General features: G+C 32.6%; 1 protein-coding gene and 1 pseudogene across 2 annotated transcripts in view; one reads left to right on the top strand and one right to left on the bottom strand.

The window, feature by feature from the left end:
• The window catches only part of LOC148603711 (integrin alpha-4-like), a 56,369-nt gene extending 38,737 nt beyond the window's left edge, over nt 1-17,632 (bottom strand). The window contains exon 1 of one of the 2 annotated variants that reach the window (XM_088553877.1): nt 17,205-17,632. In XM_088553877.1, the coding sequence (XP_088410003.1) occupies nt 17,205-17,350 (146 nt within the window). In that variant the 5' untranslated portion in view covers nt 17,351-17,632. The remainder of the gene's footprint in view (nt 1-17,204) is intronic. The other variant, XM_088553876.1, reaches the window with a different exon arrangement.
• Nucleotides 17,633-19,404: 1,772 nt separating this feature from the next.
• Nucleotides 19,405-21,140, top strand: LOC148603710 (uncharacterized; annotated as a pseudogene).
• The last annotated feature ends 2,266 nt before the right edge of the window (nt 21,141-23,406 follow it).

Genomic DNA, 23,406 nt, shown 5'->3' with positions numbered 1-23,406 from the left:
AAAATTTAGTAAAAATATCAAATATTAAACTTTGAGGGCTATATTTACCTAAATATGGTGGTAATAAGCACTTGAAATCAAGTTTTGTGTAGATTTGAGCAAAAATTAGGTTAGAAATGAGGAAAAACTCACTTTCATTACTGCGGTTAAGGCCATATCAGCATTCCCCTATGGCAACATGGAAAATCCATTATTGAGTACTTTTTTTGCTTTAGGTGCCCTTTACTGGTCATGTTTTAATATGAAAACACTGTATTTACAAATTTAAAGCCAAATATATCACCTTTTGTGAAAATTTAAAGATTTAGGATTTTTGACATGTGATCAAGAAAAAGGGGGAGGCATGTCAGAAATAAATTTTTAAAAATAGACCAATTTCTCAGAAAATGATTACTTTTAAATCTATTTCTTCATTAATATTGTTAAAAAACAAGTTGTGATTGATATTTTTTATTTGAAAAGTCAGAAAAAGTGAAAAAGTTCTTTGCAAATATTTAATGCATTTAAGTATGGTAGAATATTGTCATTTTTTTGCTCGCACAACTTGGTTACCCTATATTCAAAAATCAAATATTTAAAAAAGTGCTTGTCACATGTCACTGAAACTTTGCAAATGCATTCAGTATGTGTGTAGGAAGATACCTGTATAGTTATTTATTTTTTCTAAGACAAAAAGTGACTCTTTAGGTTACAGACCACCAATTCAACCAATGAGCATTCGGAACGTACGCAAAAATAGTCCTACGCAAAAATTACCCCTGTTCCTCATAGTGCTGTGAAAAAAGTTCTCATCTTATTTAAAAAATTTAAACAGTTTCTGAAAGGAAAAACATTTCTGTACATTTTATAGGTGCATTTTGCTTCTTGTGATGTGAAGCCTAATCTCCATAATGATTTTTAAATATACCCCTATCTTGTGAAAACACTGGGATTTCCCATGCTATTTATAGACCCTTCACTTCCGGTGACCAGTATTGCACTGCAAGTCTGCTAACCCCACATGCCATTCTGAGGATTGTGAGCTGACATATGTAGAATCATGCTGATATATAGTCCTCTGCAGGTTAAAGTTAAGGTAAAGTCCAGAGAAGCCATTGAATATTGTGAAATTAGCATAGAAGCCTATGGAAAGTGGAATTAGTGGTTTTTAGCCTTAAAATGAAGCCATGGCAAAATGAAAAGTTTCTTGAAATAGCTTTAAACTACTTGAAGATCTTGTTAACTTTGCCATGAGAGGAATACGCTACAAAAATCCTTCAAAATATGCATTTTTTTAAGTTATAGGTCCAAATTATGGAAAATTGGTCTTTTTGGCTGATTTTTATGTCCTATCTTGTAAAAAGTGTAGAAAATTTAGTAAAAATATCAAATATTAAACTTTGAGGGCTATATTTACCTAAATATGGTGGTAATAAGCACTTGAAATCAAGTTTTGTGTAGATTTGAGCAAAAATTAGGTTAGAAATGAGGAAAAACTCACTTTCATTACTGCGGTTAAGGCCATATCAGCATTCCCCTATGGCAACATGGAAAATCCATTATTGAGTACTTTTTTTGCTTTAGGTGCCCTTTACTGGTCATGTTTTAATATGAAAACACTGTATTTACAAATTTAAAGCCAAATATATCACCTTTTGTGAAAATTTAAAGATTTAGGATTTTTGACATGTGATCAAGAAAAAGGGGGAGGCATGTCAGAAATAAATTTTTAAAAATAGACCAATTTCTCAGAAAATGATTACTTTTAAATCTATTTCTTCATTAATATTGTTAAAAAACAAGTTGTGATTGATATTTTTTATTTGAAAAGTCAGAAAAAGTGAAAAAGTTCTTTGCAAATATTTAATGCATTTAAGTATGGTAGAATATTGTCATTTTTTTGCTCGCACAACTTGGTTACCCTATATTCAAAAATCAAATATTTAAAAAAGTGCTTGTCACATGTCACTGAAACTTTGCAAATGCATTCAGTATGTGTGTAGGAAGATACCTGTATAGTTATTTATTTTTTCTAAGACAAAAAGTGACTCTTTAGGTTACAGACCACCAATTCAACCAATGAGCATTCGGAACGTACGCAAAAATAGTCCTACGCAAAAATTACCCCTGTTCCTCATAGTGCTGTGAAAAAAGTTCTCATCTTATTTAAAAAATTTAAACAGTTTCTGAAAGGAAAAACATTTCTGTACATTTTATAGGTGCATTTTGCTTCTTGTGATGTGAAGCCTAATCTCCATAATGATTTTTAAATATACCCCTATCTTGTGAAAACACTGGGATTTCCCATGCTATTTATAGACCCTTCACTTCCGGTGACCAGTATTGCACTGCAAGTCTGCTAACCCCACATGCCATTCTGAGGATTGTGAGCTGACATATGTAGAATCATGCTGATATATAGTCCTCTGCAGGTTAAAGTTAAGGTAAAGTCCAGAGAAGCCATTGAATATTGTGAAATTAGCATAGAAGCCTATGGAAAGTGGAATTAGTGGTTTTTAGCCTTAAAATGAAGCCATGGCAAAATGAAAAGTTTCTTGAAATAGCTTTAAACTACTTGAAGATCTTGTTAACTTTGCCATGAGAGGAATACGCTACAAAAATCCTTCAAAATATGCATTTTTTTAAGTTATAGGTCCAAATTATGGAAAATTGGTCTTTTTGGCTGATTTTTATGTCCTATCTTGTAAAAAGTGTAGAAAATTTAGTAAAAATATCAAATATTAAACTTTGAGGGCTATATTTACCTAAATATGGTGGTAATAAGCACTTGAAATCAAGTTTTGTGTAGATTTGAGCAAAAATTAGGTTAGAAATGAGGAAAAACTCACTTTCATTACTGCGGTTAAGGCCATATCAGCATTCCCCTATGGCAACATGGAAAATCCATTATTGAGTACTTTTTTTGCTTTAGGTGCCCTTTACTGGTCATGTTTTAATATGAAAACACTGTATTTACAAATTTAAAGCCAAATATATCACCTTTTGTGAAAATTTAAAGATTTAGGATTTTTGACATGTGATCAAGAAAAAGGGGGAGGCATGTCAGAAATAAATTTTTAAAAATAGACCAATTTCTCAGAAAATGATTACTTTTAAATCTATTTCTTCATTAATATTGTTAAAAAACAAGTTGTGATTGATATTTTTTATTTGAAAAGTCAGAAAAAGTGAAAAAGTTCTTTGCAAATATTTAATGCATTTAAGTATGGTAGAATATTGTCATTTTTTTGCTCGCACAACTTGGTTACCCTATATTCAAAAATCAAATATTTAAAAAAGTGCTTGTCACATGTCACTGAAACTTTGCAAATGCATTCAGTATGTGTGTAGGAAGATACCTGTATAGTTATTTATTTTTTCTAAGACAAAAAGTGACTCTTTAGGTTACAGACCACCAATTCAACCAATGAGCATTCGGAACGTACGCAAAAATAGTCCTACGCAAAAATTACCCCTGTTCCTCATAGTGCTGTGAAAAAAGTTCTCATCTTATTTAAAAAATTTAAACAGTTTCTGAAAGGAAAAACATTTCTGTACATTTTATAGGTGCATTTTGCTTCTTGTGATGTGAAGCCTAATCTCCATAATGATTTTTAAATATACCCCTATCTTGTGAAAACACTGGGATTTCCCATGCTATTTATAGACCCTTCACTTCCGGTGACCAGTATTGCACTGCAAGTCTGCTAACCCCACATGCCATTCTGAGGATTGTGAGCTGACATATGTAGAATCATGCTGATATATAGTCCTCTGCAGGTTAAAGTTAAGGTAAAGTCCAGAGAAGCCATTGAATATTGTGAAATTAGCATAGAAGCCTATGGAAAGTGGAATTAGTGGTTTTTAGCCTTAAAATGAAGCCATGGCAAAATGAAAAGTTTCTTGAAATAGCTTTAAACTACTTGAAGATCTTGTTAACTTTGCCATGAGAGGAATACGCTACAAAAATCCTTCAAAATATGCATTTTTTTAAGTTATAGGTCCAAATTATGGAAAATTGGTCTTTTTGGCTGATTTTTATGTCCTATCTTGTAAAAAGTATAGAAAATTTAGTAAAAATATCAAATATTAAACTTTGAGGGCTATATTTACCTAAATATGGTGGTAATAAGCACTTGAAGTCAAGTTTTGTGTAGATTTGAGCAAAAATTAGGTTAGAAATGAGGAAAAACTCACTTTCATTACTGCGGTTAAGGCCATATCAGCATTCCCCTATGGCAACATGGAAAATCCATTATTGAGTACTTTTTTTGCTTTAGGTGCCCTTTACTGGTCATGTTTTAATATGAAAACACTGTATTTACAAATTTAAAGCCAAATATATCACCTTTTGTGAAAATTTAAAGATTTAGGATTTTTGACATGTGATCAAGAAAAAGGGGGAGGCATGTCAGAAATAAATTTTTAAAAATAGACCAATTTCTCAGAAAATGATTACTTTTAAATCTATTTCTTCATTAATATTGTTAAAAAACAAGTTGTGATTGATATTTTTTATTTGAAAAGTCAGAAAAAGTGAAAAAGTTCTTTGCAAATATTTAATGCATTTAAGTATGGTAGAATATTGTCATTTTTTTGCTCGCACAACTTGGTTACCCTATATTCAAAAATCAAATATTTAAAAAAGTGCTTGTCACATGTCACTGAAACTTTGCAAATGCATTCAGTATGTGTGTAGGAAGATACCTGTATAGTTATTTATTTTTTCTAAGACAAAAAGTGACTCTTTAGGTTACAGACCACCAATTCAACCAATGAGCATTCGGAACGTACGCAAAAATAGTCCTACGCAAAAATTACCCCTGTTCCTCATAGTGCTGTGAAAAAAGTTCTCATCTTATTTAAAAAATTTAAACAGTTTCTGAAAGGAAAAACATTTCTGTACATTTTATAGGTGCATTTTGCTTCTTGTGATGTGAAGCCTAATCTCCATAATGATTTTTAAATATACCCCTATCTTGTGAAAACACTGGGATTTCCCATGCTATTTATAGACCCTTCACTTCCGGTGACCAGTATTGCACTGCAAGTCTGCTAACCCCACATGCCATTCTGAGGATTGTGAGCTGACATATGTAGAATCATGCTGATATATAGTCCTCTGCAGGTTAAAGTTAAGGTAAAGTCCAGAGAAGCCATTGAATATTGTGAAATTAGCATAGAAGCCTATGGAAAGTGGAATTAGTGGTTTTTAGCCTTAAAATGAAGCCATGGCAAAATGAAAAGTTTCTTGAAATAGCTTTAAACTACTTGAAGATCTTGTTAACTTTGCCATGAGAGGAATACGCTACAAAAATCCTTCAAAATATGCATTTTTTTAAGTTATAGGTCCAAATTATGGAAAATTGGTCTTTTTGGCTGATTTTTATGTCCTATCTTGTAAAAAGTGTAGAAAATTTAGTAAAAATATCAAATATTAAACTTTGAGGGCTATATTTACCTAAATATGGTGGTAATAAGCACTTGAAATCAAGTTTTGTGTAGATTTGAGCAAAAATTAGGTTAGAAATGAGGAAAAACTCACTTTCATTACTGCGGTTAAGGCCATATCAGCATTCCCCTATGGCAACATGGAAAATCCATTATTGAGTACTTTTTTTGCTTTAGGTGCCCTTTACTGGTCATGTTTTAATATGAAAACACTGTATTTACAAATTTAAAGCCAAATATATCACCTTTTGTGAAAATTTAAAGATTTAGGATTTTTGACATGTGATCAAGAAAAAGGGGGAGGCATGTCAGAAATAAATTTTTAAAAATAGACCAATTTCTCAGAAAATGATTACTTTTAAATCTATTTCTTCATTAATATTGTTAAAAAACAAGTTGTGATTGATATTTTTTATTTGAAAAGTCAGAAAAAGTGAAAAAGTTCTTTGCAAATATTTAATGCATTTAAGTATGGTAGAATATTGTCATTTTTTTGCTCGCACAACTTGGTTACCCTATATTCAAAAATCAAATATTTAAAAAAGTGCTTGTCACATGTCACTGAAACTTTGCAAATGCATTCAGTATGTGTGTAGGAAGATACCTGTATAGTTATTTATTTTTTCTAAGACAAAAAGTGACTCTTTAGGTTACAGACCACCAATTCAACCAATGAGCATTCGGAACGTACGCAAAAATAGTCCTACGCAAAAATTACCCCTGTTCCTCATAGTGCTGTGAAAAAAGTTCTCATCTTATTTAAAAAATTTAAACAGTTTCTGAAAGGAAAAACATTTCTGTACATTTTATAGGTGCATTTTGCTTCTTGTGATGTGAAGCCTAATCTCCATAATGATTTTTAAATATACCCCTATCTTGTGAAAACACTGGGATTTCCCATGCTATTTATAGACCCTTCACTTCCGGTGACCAGTATTGCACTGCAAGTCTGCTAACCCCACATGCCATTCTGAGGATTGTGAGCTGACATATGTAGAATCATGCTGATATATAGTCCTCTGCAGGTTAAAGTTAAGGTAAAGTCCAGAGAAGCCATTGAATATTGTGAAATTAGCATAGAAGCCTATGGAAAGTGGAATTAGTGGTTTTTAGCCTTAAAATGAAGCCATGGCAAAATGAAAAGTTTCTTGAAATAGCTTTAAACTACTTGAAGATCTTGTTAACTTTGCCATGAGAGGAATACGCTACAAAAATCCTTCAAAATATGCATTTTTTTAAGTTATAGGTCCAAATTATGGAAAATTGGTCTTTTTGGCTGATTTTTATGTCCTATCTTGTAAAAAGTGTAGAAAATTTAGTAAAAATATCAAATATTAAACTTTGAGGGCTATATTTACCTAAATATGGTGGTAATAAGCACTTGAAATCAAGTTTTGTGTAGATTTGAGCAAAAATTAGGTTAGAAATGAGGAAAAACTCACTTTCATTACTGCGGTTAAGGCCATATCAGCATTCCCCTATGGCAACATGGAAAATCCATTATTGAGTACTTTTTTTGCTTTAGGTGCCCTTTACTGGTCATGTTTTAATATGAAAACACTGTATTTACAAATTTAAAGCCAAATATATCACCTTTTGTGAAAATTTAAAGATTTAGGATTTTTGACATGTGATCAAGAAAAAGGGGGAGGCATGTCAGAAATAAATTTTTAAAAATAGACCAATTTCTCAGAAAATGATTACTTTTAAATCTATTTCTTCATTAATATTGTTAAAAAACAAGTTGTGATTGATATTTTTTATTTGAAAAGTCAGAAAAAGTGAAAAAGTTCTTTGCAAATATTTAATGCATTTAAGTATGGTAGAATATTGTCATTTTTTTGCTCGCACAACTTGGTTACCCTATATTCAAAAATCAAATATTTAAAAAAGTGCTTGTCACATGTCACTGAAACTTTGCAAATGCATTCAGTATGTGTGTAGGAAGATACCTGTATAGTTATTTATTTTTTCTAAGACAAAAAGTGACTCTTTAGGTTACAGACCACCAATTCAACCAATGAGCATTCGGAACGTACGCAAAAATAGTCCTACGCAAAAATTACCCCTGTTCCTCATAGTGCTGTGAAAAAAGTTCTCATCTTATTTAAAAAATTTAAACAGTTTCTGAAAGGAAAAACATTTCTGTACATTTTATAGGTGCATTTTGCTTCTTGTGATGTGAAGCCTAATCTCCATAATGATTTTTAAATATACCCCTATCTTGTGAAAACACTGGGATTTCCCATGCTATTTATAGACCCTTCACTTCCGGTGACCAGTATTGCACTGCAAGTCTGCTAACCCCACATGCCATTCTGAGGATTGTGAGCTGACATATGTAGAATCATGCTGATATATAGTCCTCTGCAGGTTAAAGTTAAGGTAAAGTCCAGAGAAGCCATTGAATATTGTGAAATTAGCATAGAAGCCTATGGAAAGTGGAATTAGTGGTTTTTAGCCTTAAAATGAAGCCATGGCAAAATGAAAAGTTTCTTGAAATAGCTTTAAACTACTTGAAGATCTTGTTAACTTTGCCATGAGAGGAATACGCTACAAAAATCCTTCAAAATATGCATTTTTTTTAAGTTATAGGTCCAAATTATGGAAAATTGGTCTTTTTGGCTGATTTTTATGTCCTATCTTGTAAAAAGTATAGAAAATTTAGTAAAAATATCAAATATTAAACTTTGAGGGCTATATTTACCTAAATATGGTGGTAATAAGCACTTGAAGTCAAGTTTTGTGTAGATTTGAGCAAAAATTAGGTTAGAAATGAGGAAAAACTCACTTTCATTACTGCGGTTAAGGCCATATCAGCATTCCCCTATGGCAACATGGAAAATCCATTATTGAGTACTTTTTTTGCTTTAGGTGCCCTTTACTGGTCATGTTTTAATATGAAAACACTGTATTTACAAATTTAAAGCCAAATATATCACCTTTTGTGAAAATTTAAAGATTTAGGATTTTTGACATGTGATCAAGAAAAAGGGGGAGGCATGTCAGAAATAAATTTTTAAAAATAGACCAATTTCTCAGAAAATGATTACTTTTAAATCTATTTCTTCATTAATATTGTTAAAAAACAAGTTGTGATTGATATTTTTTATTTGAAAAGTCAGAAAAAGTGAAAAAGTTCTTTGCAAATATTTAATGCATTTAAGTATGGTAGAATATTGTCATTTTTTTGCTCGCACAACTTGGTTACCCTATATTCAAAAATCAAATATTTAAAAAAGTGCTTGTCACATGTCACTGAAACTTTGCAAATGCATTCAGTATGTGTGTAGGAAGATACCTGTATAGTTATTTATTTTTTCTAAGACAAAAAGTGACTCTTTAGGTTACAGACCACCAATTCAACCAATGAGCATTCGGAACGTACGCAAAAATAGTCCTACGCAAAAATTACCCCTGTTCCTCATAGTGCTGTGAAAAAAGTTCTCATCTTATTTAAAAAATTTAAACAGTTTCTGAAAGGAAAAACATTTCTGTACATTTTATAGGTGCATTTTGCTTCTTGTGATGTGAAGCCTAATCTCCATAATGATTTTTAAATATACCCCTATCTTGTGAAAACACTGGGATTTCCCATGCTATTTATAGACCCTTCACTTCCGGTGACCAGTATTGCACTGCAAGTCTGCTAACCCCACATGCCATTCTGAGGATTGTGAGCTGACATATGTAGAATCATGCTGATATATAGTCCTCTGCAGGTTAAAGTTAAGGTAAAGTCCAGAGAAGCCATTGAATATTGTGAAATTAGCATAGAAGCCTATGGAAAGTGGAATTAGTGGTTTTTAGCCTTAAAATGAAGCCATGGCAAAATGAAAAGTTTCTTGAAATAGCTTTAAACTACTTGAAGATCTTGTTAACTTTGCCATGAGAGGAATACGCTACAAAAATCCTTCAAAATATGCATTTTTTTAAGTTATAGGTCCAAATTATGGAAAATTGGTCTTTTTGGCTGATTTTTATGTCCTATCTTGTAAAAAGTATAGAAAATTTAGTAAAAATATCAAATATTAAACTTTGAGGGCTATATTTACCTAAATATGGTGGTAATAAGCACTTGAAGTCAAGTTTTGTGTAGATTTGAGCAAAAATTAGGTTAGAAATGAGGAAAAACTCACTTTCATTACTGCGGTTAAGGCCATATCAGCATTCCCCTATGGCAACATGGAAAATCCATTATTGAGTACTTTTTTTGCTTTAGGTGCCCTTTACTGGTCATGTTTTAATATGAAAACACTGTATTTACAAATTTAAAGCCAAATATATCACCTTTTGTGAAAATTTAAAGATTTAGGATTTTTGACATGTGATCAAGAAAAAGGGGGAGGCATGTCAGAAATAAATTTTTAAAAATAGACCAATTTCTCAGAAAATGATTACTTTTAAATCTATTTCTTCATTAATATTGTTAAAAAACAAGTTGTGATTGATATTTTTTATTTGAAAAGTCAGAAAAAGTGAAAAAGTTCTTTGCAAATATTTAATGCATTTAAGTATGGTAGAATATTGTCATTTTTTTGCTCGCACAACTTGGTTACCCTATATTCAAAAATCAAATATTTAAAAAAGTGCTTGTCACATGTCACTGAAACTTTGCAAATGCATTCAGTATGTGTGTAGGAAGATACCTGTATAGTTATTTATTTTTTCTAAGACAAAAAGTGACTCTTTAGGTTACAGACCACCAATTCAACCAATGAGCATTCGGAACGTACGCAAAAATAGTCCTACGCAAAAATTACCCCTGTTCCTCATAGTGCTGTGAAAAAAGTTCTCATCTTATTTAAAAAATTTAAACAGTTTCTGAAAGGAAAAACATTTCTGTACATTTTATAGGTGCATTTTGCTTCTTGTGATGTGAAGCCTAATCTCCATAATGATTTTTAAATATACCCCTATCTTGTGAAAACACTGGGATTTCCCATGCTATTTATAGACCCTTCACTTCCGGTGACCAGTATTGCACTGCAAGTCTGCTAACCCCACATGCCATTCTGAGGATTGTGAGCTGACATATGTAGAATCATGCTGATATATAGTCCTCTGCAGGTTAAAGTTAAGGTAAAGTCCAGAGAAGCCATTGAATATTGTGAAATTAGCATAGAAGCCTATGGAAAGTGGAATTAGTGGTTTTTAGCCTTAAAATGAAGCCATGGCAAAATGAAAAGTTTCTTGAAATAGCTTTAAACTACTTGAAGATCTTGTTAACTTTGCCATGAGAGGAATACGCTACAAAAATCCTTCAAAATATGCATTTTTTTAAGTTATAGGTCCAAATTATGGAAAATTGGTCTTTTTGGCTGATTTTTATGTCCTATCTTGTAAAAAGTGTAGAAAATTTAGTAAAAATATCAAATATTAAACTTTGAGGGCTATATTTACCTAAATATGGTGGTAATAAGCACTTGAAATCAAGTTTTGTGTAGATTTGAGCAAAAATTAGGTTAGAAATGAGGAAAAACTCACTTTCATTACTGCGGTTAAGGCCATATCAGCATTCCCCTATGGCAACATGGAAAATCCATTATTGAGTACTTTTTTTGCTTTAGGTGCCCTTTACTGGTCATGTTTTAATATGAAAACACTGTATTTACAAATTTAAAGCCAAATATATCACCTTTTGTGAAAATTTAAAGATTTAGGATTTTTGACATGTGATCAAGAAAAAGGGGGAGGCATGTCAGAAATAAATTTTTAAAAATATACCAATTTCTCAGAAAATGATTACTTTTAAATCTATTTCTTCATTAATATTGTTAAAAAACAAGTTGTGATTGATATTTTTTATTTGAAAAGTCAGAAAAAGTGAAAAAGTTCTTTGCAAATATTTAATGCATTTAAGTATGGTAGAATATTGTCATTTTTTTGCTCGCACAACTTGGTTACCCTATATTCAAAAATCAAATATTTAAAAAAGTGCTTGTCACATGTCACTGAAACTTTGCAAATGCATTCAGTATGTGTGTAGGAAGATACCTGTATAGTTATTTATTTTTTCTAAGACAAAAAGTGACTCTTTAGGTTACAGACCACCAATTCAACCAATGAGCATTCGGAACGTACGCAAAAATAGTCCTATGCAAAAATTACCCCTGTTCCTCATAGTGCTGTGAAAAAAGTTCTCATCTTATTTAAAAAATTTAAACAGTTTCTGAAAGGAAAAACATTTCTGTACATTTTATAGGTGCATTTTGCTTCTTGTGATGTGAAGCCTAATCTCCATAATGATTTTTAAATATACCCCTATCTTGTGAAAACACTGGGATTTCCCATGCTATTTATAGACCCTTCACTTCCGGTGACCAGTATTGCACTGCAAGTCTGCTAACCCCACATGCCATTCTGAGGATTGTGAGCTGACATATGTAGAATCATGCTGATATATAGTCCTCTGCAGGTTAAAGTTAAGGTAAAGTCCAGAGAAGCCATTGAATATTGTGAAAGTAAAGTCCAGAGAAGCCATTGAATATTGTGAAATTAGCATAGAAGCCTATGGAAAGTGGAATTAGTGGTTTTTAGCCTAAACCATTACAGACCGTATCTAATATATTCCGATATCCGCTTTAGAAATCGAAGAAACGTTACCCAAGTTACAGAAATATAAAGCGGCTGAAACAGATTGTCATAGGTATGACCAGCTTCGTACTTTAACTTTAAATACACTTAATTATCCTATCGATATAAACTTGTTATTGTATGGGTCAGATATTCTAACATTTGATGAAAATATATATGTTTTTAAATTTGTTAAAAAATACATTGTTCAGAGCAAACACTTTTGTTGAACTACATTTAAATACTCCTTCCATTCTTCCCAACATGATTTACATATATAATTACTATAATGTTTACTCTAACTGCTCTTTATCATCAATATCTATATTACATTACATAGTACTACATGTACATGCTGTTTCTTATTTCCTAAGCATGCTTGTTGTATGTTTATATGTATGAATTGTCAGTATTGATAAGGAGACGGATTAATAAAAGCTTAACGCTTGTTTCCGAATCCTGTCTGTCAAACTTTGATTGATCTGTTTTGTACATATGTTAGATATTAATAAATAAAATTTGTTTAAACTAAGAACGAGTGCATTCAAAATACTGTTCATTTAATGTTACTGGTTTATAAGATGATATTTAATATCATCTTTGACACGGGTATAGTACCTGACGACAAGGGAAACCCAACGGACACTAAGAACTATAGACCTTTAAGTCTGGTCAGTTTTTTCGGTAAGATCTTTATTAGTATTATCAAAAACAGATTGACAATATATGCTGACGGGGTTAATTAATTTCAGAATCACAAGCTGGTTCTAGAAAGCTGTATTCTACCATTAATAATGTGTTTGCGTTGCACTCTTTATTACATTTGTATCTCCAGAAAATGTAGAGATTTTCTTGTACTTTTATTGAATTAAGTAAAGCCTTTGATAAGGTTTATCGAAACTGCCATTGTCAAAATTATTAAAAAGTAATGTTTCTGGTAAATATTTGAACATCATGAAGAATATGTACCAGAAGTCGTGTGTTCGTAAAAATTGAAGTGAATCTAGCCGTCAATACCAGCCCTCATGGAAGCTAGCCGTCAATAACATTCATGAGCGGTGCTTTCAAAATTTGAATTAAGTTACTCGTATAATAAAAACGTTTAATAGGAATAAAAATAAGTAGATTTTTCTATGTATATTGCTATATTTTTTGTCTTGAATAGTGCTATCAAGGGCAGTACTGGGTGCAAATTTTTTAAAAGGGGATTCTAGATGGTTTCCCGGAAAAAGGGGGATTTCCAGGCTATTTGGTTGTTCTTTGTCCAAATTTTGCTCGGAATTTAACAACATTCTCCAACGAAAAGGGCGATCCGACCCAGCCCCGTGGATCTGCCACTGACTATAAGATTTGATTTCCATTCTTTTTGTAACTCGCCGTAATATAAATTAAGTATATTAACAAAGTTCTGTTTAGAATCAAATATCCAAGTATGTAATCAAACTGCTCAGAATTATTTTTAGTATTTCTTTTAATAAATCCTAGGCCATCTGTGCTTTCGGATATACTAAATTTACCAATTAGAAATACATATCGATGTCCATAGACGTATACAGTGTACATGTAAATTATATTAGTGCTTTATGTTGTACGTATTAGATGCATGCAAGTTTTAATTACTTGCGCAATAGTTCAGAAATTGCGAATTTTTTTTCCGTTATATTTTAGTTTTCCGACCTTTTTTTACACAATATACGCGAAGAATCGAACTAGGTCAGACCACTGCAAAAACTTGTTATGAAGCACACGATTAAATTAGATATCCATACAAAAACTGGTAACGTAGAAATTGATTTAATTTGATTGTCTATTTCAGATAACAAACGCGTGTCTAACAAAGATATTTAAATAATGATAGATTGATTGATTGATTTTTTTAATTTCTATCAGTAATGTTGAGTTACATTTTTTATATACACAACACTAGTTCACATTCAAAAGAAACACAATTAGTGTACACTATACAAAAAAATAAACAACAATTTACATCAAATTGAATCATATATTACAAAAAAGGGGAAAAATCAAGTACAAAAAGAACTATGACATTTCAGTGACCAAAATTAAATCTATGGTTGCTCAAAACAGGTTTGAATTTGCGGTACATTTTATAAGGTGATCTGCCAAGCAGTATATCAGCTGTTTCCATACATCGGATTCTAGAGTTTCTATGAAGTCAGTAATTTCACCGAGTAGGGATACCAGAATATCGTCCTAGTTCTGAAGGAATAACGTTACGGATGGCTGAACTGGCAATATGTCAACAAGAGAATAGAACAATAAGTTTTCACAATAAAGAATTAAATGTTTCACTACGTCATATTCGTAACGAATGCACATGGTACATATACCATCTTTAATAGCTAGATATCCTATTTTGACCGTGACTGGTACTGAGATTTTTTTTTTTAAATTAGAAGTTCATTCATTCAACTACATGTGGTGAAATAAAATACTATTTTGAAAAATGCACAGAGTATTCAAGATGTTTAATATTAGTAAAACGTCAAACTAATAATCTATTGTTACTACATTATCCTCACAAGATACATATTCGAAAATCTTGTTTTATATTATCATTACGCGCAGAGTAATTTAAATGTACCTTGAATAAAATCGTATTTAAATCTACAGTTTTAGAATAAAGTTGACCTTTTTTAATTGGTTGTGCAGCTTTATCAAAAATATTTCAGAAAACTAAGGGGCCCCCTTACAACTTACGTACCAATTTCGAAGTCGGTTCGTAAGTGATAAGGGGGCCCTTTTTTGTAAATTTTCTCAACGAGAGAGGAAGATATGGAAATTCCCAAAATTTGGGGAATTGATAGTCCTCAAAAAGGCCTTAAACCTCATCCCAGTCCAATATTGTATGAGTCACTACTTTCGACTAAGCAAAGTATTCTGTTATATGAGATTAAAATAAAGGTTGCTATACTGAACAGGAACATATCCTTTTCCGTTGGTCTCTAATTTTATATGAGAAACACAACCATATTTCTCAAAAGTAGAGGAAGCTAAATATGCTTCCTCGCAATTTCCGTCTTAAAATTCCCGATTGTGCCTGCGTTAAAAGTGCGATCAATCACTTCCGAATTACGCACGCCACTTTCCAGAGAATGATTTAAAGCCATTTATATTTCAAATCCTTACATACAAAGGACGCTGCTGACGCGTATATTACGTGTATTGAACTTGTGCTACGTGTATCAATGAATGAATGCTGTCTGGTAACGTATTACACTTAACGTACTACAAAAAACATTGTAACCACAAACCGTAAGTCCGGAACCCAACCCCATGTTTTTGTCGGAAAAGAAAACAATTTTATATGCAATTTATATGTAGAGTGACAGGATGGATTTTATCTCGATCATAAAGTCAGGAAACACTTAGCTTCACACACGACTCGTTTCAAATTGCAGCATACCATTTTAATTATTATTCGAAAACTTAAGTGAAATATACCTGATTTTTTAAGTGCAGGTTAGATAACAAATTTAATGGTCGTTTATATTTTCTAATTATTTTTCTGTCCTAATACATTGCGAAACACATCGATGTAAGACCATTTATATCAGTAAATATATATTTTCGAAATTTGTTAAACCATACACTTTTCTAAACTGAATCCATTTGATAGTCTAAAAAGGTTCGGTGAAGACGGATTTCACTGTACTTCATAAAGATTTTTGCTCTATGTATCATTTATTTACATAAATGCTTTAAAATCAAATCGTACTTTTTTAAAGAACTTAAGATTTTTTAAGTTTTTAAAATTAAAATGAATTTATTTTATATATGTTACTCATTCATTAATGAGAAAAAATTATATTAAATTAAGTTTGAATTGATACGTTGAATTGTGTCCTTGTGTGGTTTCTTTTCATTTCTCGTTATATGCCCCTTTTAAACATTTGGACAATGTTTAAGAAAGCATATTTGGGTAGTTGTCTTCATTAAAATCAGACAGGAAGTGATTCAAATATGTCAAAAAACCACCGAATTCTCTCTTATTTCCAATTCAGAAAAATAAAAACAGTTGCAAACCACACAACCAGACTTACTTTGTCACGCGGCTGTTGCACTTCGGAGATATAAAAATGTACAGATTGTGTATGAAATTTTACTTTAGTAACAATTATCGTTGGTTTGGTTGATTGAAGAGGGAGATGAATAAACGGGGTTTAAAAAAAATCCGTTTACCGAAAGGACTATCATGACATGTAGATATAGGATGTGTGGACCAAACAGGGGTTGTTTGTTTGTTGTGTTTTTTTTCTACACTTCTACTATGGACATTGTCTGAATTTTATACTTATTAATGTTAATACTATTGAGTTATTTCAACGTTGAAGGTTTCAAGATTACGTAATCAACATTCCCTGAGCTTTTATGATAATCGCTATTGTTGAGTGTATAATCTGCAGCCTTTCTGCACATTCGCCGCAAATGGAAAAAATAGTGTACATTTATCTCGCTTTGTTAATATGAACCACATTTTCAATGTATCCAGAACATCAAATATTCTATTGCTGTATAAAGTTGATTGGTTTATTGTCGTACTTAAGTTTTTGGAATGAAGGAATATGTATGATGGCAACCTGATTGATTACCTGTGTATGTGAATTTAGGTAACATATTTGGTAAAAATGATCGACGATATTGTCCACTTATTTTAGTTTCTTAATAATTTATTTCAGTTGATATTTCATGACCTTAATATAATTTTGTCGATTTCGGATGTTTGTTCACTATTTCCAAGTTGTCTACTTCGTAGCAATGAATAATTTCGCCCGAATGTCAATGTTGATCATTGGTAAGTCTTCGTGTCGTCACTCGACTTTTTAGTTTATTGTGAAGGAGTGGTCATTGTTCTGTTACCGTGGATTTTTATTACTTTTGTTATGGGGCCTTTCAGAGCTTACTTGAAAGTGTGTTTACATTTATTGAAGACATTCAGGTGATCTCTGCAAGGTAAATATTTACTATTTTTACAGGGGTCATACGATGGTGCATTTGTTGAGTTCACCATATCTGTTCCTTTTTCTGTCGGTTCGAGTTATATATATTTTATTGCAGCAAAATGTTACTCCTTAAGGTCTCTCGTTTACATAGTAAAGAGGACAAAATTGACATCTTGTGAAGTATGTGCAATACTATAAACATTTTATGGATAACAATGGCTTAGAATTACTTACCATTTTCCATTGTCATTGTCTAGCATAAGAGCGGAATATCCAAAATGTGTTCCTTTATCTCCGGCTATTACAATGGCATCATCTATATCTATATTAAAACTTTTTATAGATAAAATGAAAGTGCTAACCAAAAAATACAAGAACATTTCACAATTTTACTGCTTGATAATCAGTTCCATGAAGTATTTTATTTAAATTCCATGGACGCGTTCTTTGTACGCCAGAGAAATTCTAAGAATCGCCAATAAATCCACATTTGAAACTTTTGAAAGGATGCAATTATACGAAAGTATCTCACGTTTTTAGTACTCAGCATTAAGTACATTTGAATTGAGATGTACTGTACATGAAATTGAAATATTATGCACTGAAATACTTTGCTTGTATTACACGACCAATTAAACGTGTATGGATGCAGTAAACACATATCTTAGTCATTGTTTTCCGCTTCCGATCAACAAGAATCTGTTGAAAAACATAACAATTAGATTTAAGTAGCTGTCTATGTAAGAATCATGTAAAATCTGAAAAATGTGATACACCCCAAAAAAGGCTACATATTTTTGTTTTTATAATTAAGTTGTTTTTTTGGGTCTATACTATGAAATGTGCAATTATTCATTCAAATCTGCCTGCTCTTAGGAGATAATCAACATTGAAAATCTAGTAGATTCTATTGTATTTGAGCGTCATTTACAGAGTTATCTCCCTTCATTTTGAAATCTACAGTGCATTCTATATAATTTTTATCTCCTAAGAGCATGTGCTATATGAAAAACCACTTGTTAATTTCTGTTTACTATGACATTTAAAACAAAATATCAAAAATAAAAATATGTAGGCTTTTTACCCATGAATCACATTTTGCATGATCCTTAGCTGGAGTGCTACTTAAAATTGAATCTAGATCAATGTGAGTGAAAGAATACGGAGTTTGTGGTCTGATTATTCAGTTAATTTACGATTTTTACAGGAATTATAGTGCCAATACAATTACTTCTGGTCCAATAGCCAACAATGTACAAAGTACTGTGTTAAATATTATGTGAAAATATTTGTACTCAGATATTATTCAACCTTGCTTTGTTGATGATTCACCGCTATGTTATTATATCAATCTACGAGAATATGCGAGACCTCGTAATGCTGTGCGTCTGCGTTAAAAGTTCAAACAATCACATCCTTATTGCTGACGTCACTTCTGACAGAAAGATTTTGAACCAGTCATGTTTTGATAGAGAATCTACGTAGTATTATCTATCATCTACACAATATTAGTTCTACCAAAAAATCAGGCAGATCATATGATACAGGCGGTGTAAAATAAATTTTATCTCACTATTTTATTTGTGCCAGTGGAATGCGAAACTCATCTTAATATCCGGAATAACAGGGATACGTTTTGTATCGAGATTGAATTACAAGTTCCTTAACAAATCAACCAAATTTTGAACAGATGAAAGATTTTTTTCCTTTTTTTTTTAGTTTTTTTTTAGATTTCTAGAGCTTACTTGTAATTTATTTCATTCTAATTATGTCAGTAATTTACAATCGGAATCATGAATTGGTGACCTGCAATGATGGATATAAGAAAAAAAAATTGGAATGCGCAACAAACTTCCTGTGTCTTCCATGGAGACCCTCTTTAGTCAACAAGTTATGTTACTGAACAAAGCTCTGCATTTAATATGTGATTACAAAATAAATGCTGTTTACACAGTCTAATATGTCTCATTTAATTAAATCAGATTTGTTGTTATTATTATGTGCAGTGATTTAGAATGTTCAGAAAAATAATTCCTTAATAAAGACTATTCCGAATCGTACACTAGGAGCAGTGACCTTATGTATTTGTACAATAAAAAAAAACTGTCAGTGTTCTTAGGTAATGTTAAAGCATTTCAAATGGAAATATCTTTTACCGATTGTGTAATAATAGCATGTTCTCTGGAGTAAACGAAAGAGGAATAAAACTCATAGTTTAGATAGCATGAACATAAACTTGTTAAGGACAAATATCATCTAGACACAAGAATTAAGGTAAATGGATAAAGGTTTTTCTCCATGGGTACTAGATTTAGTGTATGTTTTAGTGGTCAGATTGAACCATGAAATCGAGCGCGCCCTTGAGGGTAATGGCTGCTTATTTGAAAACTGTGTGGACAAAACATGTGTCAACTGAAGAAAAGCACCATGTAGTTTGGTCAATTGTGGTCAAAATGGACAAGGAGTATTTCTGATAATAACTTTATCCGATGGACACATAGATTATGCATCGAGTTGTTCCGTCATCCGAAGATGCTTGACTATCATTCTATTGTATCATTGTTTACGTTTGTGTATAACCCAGGTAATCGAGCACACCTTGACAAATTTCTCATATAAAACATTAAATACCAGCCTAAAGTGACAATGTATTATGTCAATATATGTTAATACAGACAAAAAGAAACGACGCCGTTCACCCGAGCCACCCCCGAATGTAAATGGAGATAGAACTAGACCCTTGAGAAAAAAAAAAACTACTATATGACCTTGACCTTGACGACGGCGTAAACAATAATAACGGTTCAGGTCCAACAACTGACACTATTAATATGTCACAACAACAACAATCTCTCTTTACTGACGGCGATGTCGAACGTTTGGCAAAGGCGGTTAAAACGATAATGCTCGACGAGTTACGAAAAGAACTTAAAGCCGACATTGTACAACAAGTCCAAACAGCGACTGCCCCTCTATATGCAGAGATAGACAGACTCAAAACTGAAAACGTAGTGTTAAAAAAAATCTGTTAGCAGTATTCCAAAAATCATAAATAAAATTGACGATTTGGAACAGCACAGTCGAAAAAGCTGTACCGGCTCAGTGGAATACCACAAAAGCAAGACGAAGATACTTCAAAAATTGTGTGCGAAATCGCCGAGAAGCTCAATGTCAACCTTGATCCGAATGACATAAGCGTTTCCCACCGTCTTCCAACTGAAAAGGGTCCGAAGCACACACGCCAAAAAAGGTCTGAACTCCTCAGAGCATCTCAAAATATAAAAGATATTGAAGATCTAAAAGGCGTGGGAATCAGTCAAGATCTATTGTTTGTTTGTTTGTGTGTTGGGGTTTAACGTCCTAGCAGCAATATTTCAGCTATATTCAGACAATGAACATGACATTGATGATAAAATGAACATGAAATGTTGATGAAATGAAAAAGGGATGGGACACAAGGACAATGGGGTCGACAAATTTTGATTGCCACTGGAAATAGGGAGAGGTGGGTATCGTCGGGCAATTTCGCCTCCTGTGCCGGAGCTATATGGTTCCTACTCCGGGAGAATACCACAGTAGGGTTCTTTAACGTGCGAGGAACGTGGCATCTTTCCCAACACGGTGCAGCACTATGGTTTACGGTCAGGTTTTCTGTATTATAGCCTGACAACCCCAGCATGTAACACGCCAGGGGTACCCCATTCCACCACCTGGGCCACACAACCCAGTTGCTCTGTGGACAGAGCGCCCTAGCCCCCGGCTAAGGTTCTGAGCACTATTTTGTCGCCTTTTACGACAAGCATAGCGCTGCTGCAGGCCTATTCTTTTAACACCCGGACCTGCACGGGGCGTCAAGATCTAACCAAACCCCGGGCTAAACTAGCATATTTAGCACGAAATGCCGTAAGGGCTGGAAAAATCAGGAAGATATCTGTGCGTGATGGAAAAATATTTGTCACCGACAATCCTGAAAGGAAACATGTTATAACTACCGAATTTGAGCTCCATTCAATTATCACAGATTCTGGTGTACAAGGCGAAACTTCGGCGAGCGTTAACTCTCTGGGAAACACGATGACAAACGCAGGAGCTATGTTTACTCAGACAAAGTCGTCCATGATGATGATGCCGCCTGGTTATCATGTCCGCTCTCCATTGAACAATAACTAGAATTACCAAGGAAAATAATAATAATAAACCCGTACCCGCTATTGAATCTGTCCCTGACAGACAACTTAACAACATACATATCACAGAAGATGATGTTAATGATGTTCTTCAAATCATTTATGTAAACAAGGCTCTTGGTCCTGATGGCATAAGTCCTAGGCTGTTGAAGATGGCTTTTGATATACTTCATAAGCCTCTTTGTGTTATTTTTAATTTAAGTTTAACTAATATGTATTTTCCTAGTTCATGGAAACTAGCCAATGTTATCCCTGTTTTTAAAAAGGACAGTAAAAGTAGTGTTGGAAACTATCGTCCTATATCTCTATTGTGCATTTTGAGCAAACGTTTTGAAAAATGTATGTATAAATATGTAATGAATTTTATTCGTAATATGCTGTCTGAACACCAGTCTGGTTTTACCCAAAAAAATTCCACTGTCAATCAACTATTATACTTATTAGATGTTTTTACGAGAGCTTTAGATCAAGGGAAGGATATTTGCATTGTATTTTCCGATATCAGTAAAGATTTCAATCGTATCTGGCATAAGGGTTTGGTATATAAGTTACACAAAATGGGTATCACAGGTAGTTTATTAACTTGGTTTTGTAGCTATTTGAATGATCGGAAGCAGGTGGTGGTTTTAACTGGTCAAGAGTCTTCTTGGGTATCTATAAACGCTGGTGTTCCTCAGGGTCCTATGTTATTTTTAATTTTTATTAACGATATCGTTGACGAGGTAAGTTGTAACATAAAACTTTTCGCTGATGATACTAGTATTTATGCTATTGTTGACAGTCCTCTTTTGGCATCAATAACTTTAAATTCTGATATGCTAAGAATTAGTCGTCGGGCCGAAAGATAATTAGTAACATTTAATCCAACTAAATCTATGATAATATCTAGAAAGGTTTACCCCGACTATCACCATCGCATACTTATGGATGATATTGTCATTAAGACAGTTCAGTCTCATAAGCATCTAGGTCTTATATTTTCTAGTGACAGTTCTTGGAACGAACACGTCAATGAGGTCATTGAAAGGCAATTATACGCCTGAATCTACTACGTCGATTAATTTTTTTTGTAGACAGAACGTCGCTCGAGACTATGTATTTTTCTTTTATTCGTCCCATTCTTGAATATGCCGACGTCATTTGGGATAATTGTCATGAATATATGAAGGACTGATTGGAGCAGATTAATTATGAAGCAGCACGTATTATAACTGATGCTTCGAAATTGACCAGTTTAAATGTTCTTCTGAGAGAGACAGGGTGGGAGACGTTAAGAGAAAGACGGACAAATCACAAGCTTGTATTATTTCACCAGATGGTCCACAGTACTGCCGAGGCATAATTTTCTAATTTAGTTCCAGCGTCCTTTGGCAGGACTCATACATATGGAACCCGTAATACCAGCAATCTAGTAAATATTCCATCAAGAACTAGCTACTATCATAACAGTTTCCACTAGACTGTGGAATCAACAACCGGCTGATAAAAGAAATTCATCGTTATCTTGTTTTAAAAAATATTTAAGAAAAACTCACTCTGTACCATTTTTTTTTATTATGAGGGTAAGAGGATAGGGCAAATTTTTCATGTCAGAATTAGGACCCTGAGTAGTGGACTCAATGCACACTTGTTCATGAAAAACTTAGTTGAGAATCCTTTTTGTTCATACTGTAACCAAGTCGAAAATTCTGAACACTTTTTTTCTATTTTGTAGCAGATCCGACGATCACAGACGTAACATGATTGCTAATTTATCATATGACCCTATTACGATCAATAAAATCTTTGGTGACAGTAACCTCTCTGATCGTGAACATTCCGATAATTTTATTGTGATTCAAGAATTTATTTTATCTACTAAAAGACTATCCATAATCTCTTGTTTCATGTATGTACTGATTAAAATGTGTGGTATCCTTTGATTTTATCATATTACTTATAACAGTTGACTTCAAGTAATTTGTGTATTGTATATAAATTGACCGTCATTATCATCATCATCACCATTATCTGATGTCTAACTGATTTATGCTAATTACCATCTCTGATAATGTCTTTTAATGGGAGAGGAATTTATAAAAGTGTTTAACACTTGTTTTCCAATCCCTATACTGTATTTCATTTGTATCTGTCATGTTGATATGTCCTAATAAATTACTGTTTACCATGAATTTGATTTTCATCGAATGAAAAAATTCCCGTTTCATACAAATAGGCAGTACTCAATACGCCAGATATTATTGGTATTT

The sequence above is a fragment of the Perna viridis genome, chromosome 11 (assembly GCF_037379345.1).
Source record: "Perna viridis isolate PV_CMFRI_1.1 ecotype Kerala chromosome 11, ASM3737934v1, whole genome shotgun sequence".
In the NCBI taxonomy this organism is placed as follows: Eukaryota; Metazoa; Mollusca; class Bivalvia; order Mytilida; family Mytilidae; genus Perna; species Perna viridis.
Note: the sequence above shows the minus strand (reverse complement) of the source record. Positions and strands in the feature narration are given on the sequence as shown.